This window comes from Aphanomyces astaci (genome assembly GCF_000520075.1).
Source record: "Aphanomyces astaci strain APO3 unplaced genomic scaffold supercont1.37, whole genome shotgun sequence".
Taxonomy (NCBI): Eukaryota; Oomycota; class Saprolegniomycetes; order Saprolegniales; family Verrucalvaceae; genus Aphanomyces; species Aphanomyces astaci.
The window spans coordinates 41,117-43,318 of NW_009798300.1; the positions used below are offsets into that span (position 1 = coordinate 41,117).

General features: G+C 43.5%; 1 protein-coding gene across 1 annotated transcript; it reads left to right on the forward strand.

Moving 5' to 3' along the window:
- Window positions 1-469: 469 nt before the first annotated feature.
- Window positions 470-664, forward strand: H257_11908 (hypothetical protein; the record flags this gene model as incomplete). Its single annotated transcript, XM_009838986.1, has 1 exon — window positions 470-664. The coding sequence occupies one exon, from the start codon at window positions 470-472 to the stop codon at window positions 662-664; it is 195 nt and encodes a 64-aa protein (XP_009837288.1).
- Window positions 665-2,202: the final 1,538 nt, after the last annotated feature.

The following is a 2,202-nucleotide window of genomic DNA, read 5'->3' on the forward strand; positions in this document are numbered from 1 at the left end:
CGACCTAAACACAGACCTCACAAATATAATAAATATATAGCCTCCACATACGAATGTTAAGATAATATAAAATATTTCTTTTTATTATACAATTAGCATGGCCAGTCTCATAAAGTGCTTCGTTGAAGAACATTGCCGACATCTGGGGCCGCTCCAACGTGTCCCTCGGAGGCGAGAGCTTGCCTACGGCTCAGACGATATGCAATAACATGGCCAGTCTCAAAAAGGGCCTTGTTGAAGTACACGGACTTGCCAGCACGTATTTGTGCCCTACCTCGGAGTAATGAATGTAGGTTTGACTAAAAAAGTACAAATTCTATATTAGCTTTAGATCGACGAGCAATATTTATAAAAACAGTAGTTAGTGACCAAGCGTTACATCGACGAGCAATATTAATAACTACAGTAGTTAGTGACCAAGCCTTACGTTGGCCTCGAATGTCAGGGGGCCGTCTGCCACCTGCTCGGAATGCTGTACACCATCAAAGCTATGCGTATCGAGCCTGTGACATGCAACAACGAAGCCAACAAGACAAAGCGAAAGGCGTTTGTGGACACCCTTTTGCAACATCAACAATGCGGAGACTACATTGCATACTACGACGAAACCAACTACAACATCTACTGCCATCGCACCCTCGGGCGTGCAAAGAAAGGCCAATGAGCGACGTTAGTGCTTCCTCCGTCAAAAGGGCCAAATCTTCAAGTGCAGTGTGCTGTGTCGGCCATCGGTTGGTGTGTGGAAGCATCAAGATGGCCCAGAATGCGGCGTTTGTTGAAGAGATATATCAAGCCGTGAAGGCAAGTGCCTCCTGGAACACGAACTTTGAGGACAAGAGGGTGGTCATTGTTCTTGACAACGCACCTGCACACTCTCAAACTGAGCAGCGCGTTGAGCCATACGAGGACTTGGTGCTCTTGCGCTTTGGGCCATACTCACCGATGCTAAATCCTATTGAAAGCTGCTTTAGCGTGTTGAAGGCCCACATCAAACGTTTTGCTTGCGTCGCGCACCAATGTGCTGTTTGAACGCGGGGAGTTCAATTCCTTCCTGGAGAGTCGCATGCTATTGCTTGAGAAGCTGCCCGTGAAAGCCTTCCATGCATTACCCAGTCATTGGTTATTCGTGAGGCTATGTTTTGTCAGCGCAATGTTGAGAAGGCGCTTCGGTTCGATGATATGTCCTACGGAATGTAATTTGCACCACATTGATTGGAATTAAACCACATTGTAATGGAAATGTGCAGTTTCTTTGTAACTATCCGGAGAGTTTCAAACGTTTTATATTTTTTATCGCCACTTTGATTGGAATAAAGTGCCACTTTGATCGGGAAAAGGTGTAGTAATCCTCACTCAGCCTGGCAGGATACAAAGTGCCGTTACTTTACAGTTAATCAAGTTCAGCCAAAGCATCCTCACGCCACAGGAAAGCGGGTTGTGAGGATATTACTGAACTTATTCTGAACTCGTGAGTTGTGATCGCCGATGGTCGACCATCGGCGATGTCGTGGATTCAATCAGTGCCTCGACGGTCAGAAGCTCGTTTGAAAAGGCCCTCCCTCGCATATTTGAATTGTAATACATTTGAAACTCATCCGTTTGTACTATTGTAAATATTTCTAGGAGTACTAACAGTGTAAAACAAGTTGTGGTGCGCCCCAACAAATGTCCCGACAAGTACCCCAACAAATGTCCCGACAAGTCATTAAAAATAGTAATACTAAATTCAATACCATCAGTCAATTATATTCTGCTCAAAAATTACATAACGTTATTAAAGTGTTCGCGGGCCATATCTTTGGGTCAAACATCACTGAAGTACCATTGGTTGGAATGTTGGATTGACAGTGAATCAATTTTATTGGATTTTCGATTGGACTAGAAACTCCAAATTGGACTAGAAACTCCAAATATTAACGAATGCATAACTCTATTACTTCGAAGTACTATTATTTATAATATTAATACGTATTATTAATAATAGTAATACGTATTATTAATAATACCAGTACTGTAGTAGCATTAACACTCACCGCTTCGCTTGTGTACTGGCAGGAATATGGAATGGCGCTTCGCACATAAATCTTTGCTTGAGTACTTGAAACAACCTCCACAATAACGATAACCGGGGCGAATTGCCAGTGGTTAGCTATCGTTAAACCCCCCGGCAATGCGCCGGGAAAAGTGTTTTCACGCGTGCTT